This window comes from Austrofundulus limnaeus, unplaced genomic scaffold, assembly GCF_001266775.1.
Source record: "Austrofundulus limnaeus strain Quisiro unplaced genomic scaffold, Austrofundulus_limnaeus-1.0 Scaffold700, whole genome shotgun sequence".
Classification (NCBI taxonomy): Eukaryota; Metazoa; Chordata; class Actinopteri; order Cyprinodontiformes; family Rivulidae; genus Austrofundulus; species Austrofundulus limnaeus.
Genome location: NW_013953102.1, coordinates 166,143 through 167,875, shown reverse-complemented (window position 1 = coordinate 167,875; position 1,733 = coordinate 166,143). Strand labels below are relative to the sequence as shown.

Here is a 1,733-nt window from a genome sequence, read left to right as displayed (position 1 = left end):
GAATTATGGAAATGAAAGTGAAAGTAGTCAAACTGAATTTTTAATATACCAAAATACAGTTTCAAAGAAAATAAATTCAAATTCAAACCATTAAATTCAATTTCAATTCAGAGAAATTTATTTTCAAACCAATGTACTCAATTTCAGATTATGCACATTCAGATTCAAGCTGAGCAATTCTAATTCAGTTCCTGCTGGAACAAGATTTATCCCATACAACTGCAGCAAGCCCAGATCACAGCACTTAGTTAAATCCAGGTGGACACTTTTCTTTGGCCAGGCAGTGCAGGTTGAAAATGATTTAAAACCATGTTTTCTGTTTTTATTTACATTTTACACAATGTCCCAACTTAATTGGAACTGGGGTTGTACAAAGGCCATGTTATCCATCTAATGTTTCAGTGAATAACGGTTTACGTACATGCAGATCTGTATGGGGCAGCATTTAAAAATGTGATGAAGTACAACAAAAGGTTTCAGCAGAGAGATAAAAGAGAGTGAGCTTATGTTTCTTCACTGGATCTTAGACATTTAGTCCATCTGGTTGGTCTCCATAAGTAGAGCCCATCAGGAGATGTAAAAAGTAAAACGTTCGACTGCAGCACAGTGGTTTTTGTTCTGAACCAGTTCTTTGTTCTCCTACCTTTAGCCAAACGCTCTAGTCTCTTCCCATGCTCTGGGGAAACACAATACCTGCAGACAGCCAAACATGAGAAGTCAAGATTTATTCTTTTACTTCTGTATTTTTTATTAAGCAAACATCTTTGTCAACTAACTTTAAATGAACTCTTTTCCCCTCTCCACACGCTTCGTCAGTGGATGTCAATATTTCACAAATGAAACAATTTCTTTTCTATTTTCTTACTTTAGCGATGACTTAAAAAGCAGTCATTAAGTGTCATCTTGTGCAGTGAGACAGCAGGGCTCTAGCCTAACTTTTTGCACTGGTTGCACRGGTGCGCCTAACATTTTTTCTTAGGAGCACCAGTACAAAAGTTAGGTGCACCCAAATTTTTAACCATGTCACATTTAACATCAGAGTTTTACAGGTTATTTTTTTAATCACTGTTCATTAAGGAAACATTAACTCAAAAATAATTAGTTAACAATCTAGTAAACATGAAGTTCTTTATTTCAACCAGAACTGTAGACATTTAATTTACTGAAAAGTAAATTTAAAGTGATTCTATAAAATTCTAAGTGCAAATGTTTAAGGGCTGAACATTTTATAAACATCTTAAACATTTCATGGTTAAATATTTTTAGACACCTGTCCCTCAGATGGACAACTATGGATCTTTGGTCTTGGATAAACCAGAAAGATGAACAGAGAATAATGATTAGTAACAGAAATATTACTGATATTTATTAAAAGGTTGTGCAGATTGTTTTTTAAATAATAACACATAAAAGTCTGCAATTTAATTAGCATTAGTTGAATCTTATTATCTTATATTATTTCACTTAAATATCTAATATGTCTAATTTTATCCTCCTGAGACCCAGAAGAACCTATTTCAGATAGTTGGAATGAAACTGTGGTGAAGTCGATTAAGTGTAACAGCAGCCTGCCATACAGGTGAGCTTCCTCGTCCTGCTGAAATGATCTGCTGCTCACAGAGCAGAACTCGACTGTTTAGCAAGATGGACTTAATAGCYAGTAACCGGCGTCCACATCTTCTTTTCATCTCCAGCTAACAAGAAAAAAAATGTTTTTCAGACTCCGAAAAAAA

General features: G+C 34.5%; 1 protein-coding gene across 1 annotated transcript in view; it reads right to left on the bottom strand.

Annotated features, from left to right (window-relative positions):
- LOC106531977 (lysine-specific demethylase 4A) overlaps window positions 1-1,733 on the bottom strand; it is a gene marked incomplete in the record, with an annotated part of 49,458 nt that overhangs the window by 32,539 nt on the left and 15,186 nt on the right. Inside the window, 1 exon segment of the mRNA XM_014027941.1 lies at window positions 644-693. Within this exon segment, the coding sequence (XP_013883395.1) occupies window positions 644-693 (50 nt within the window).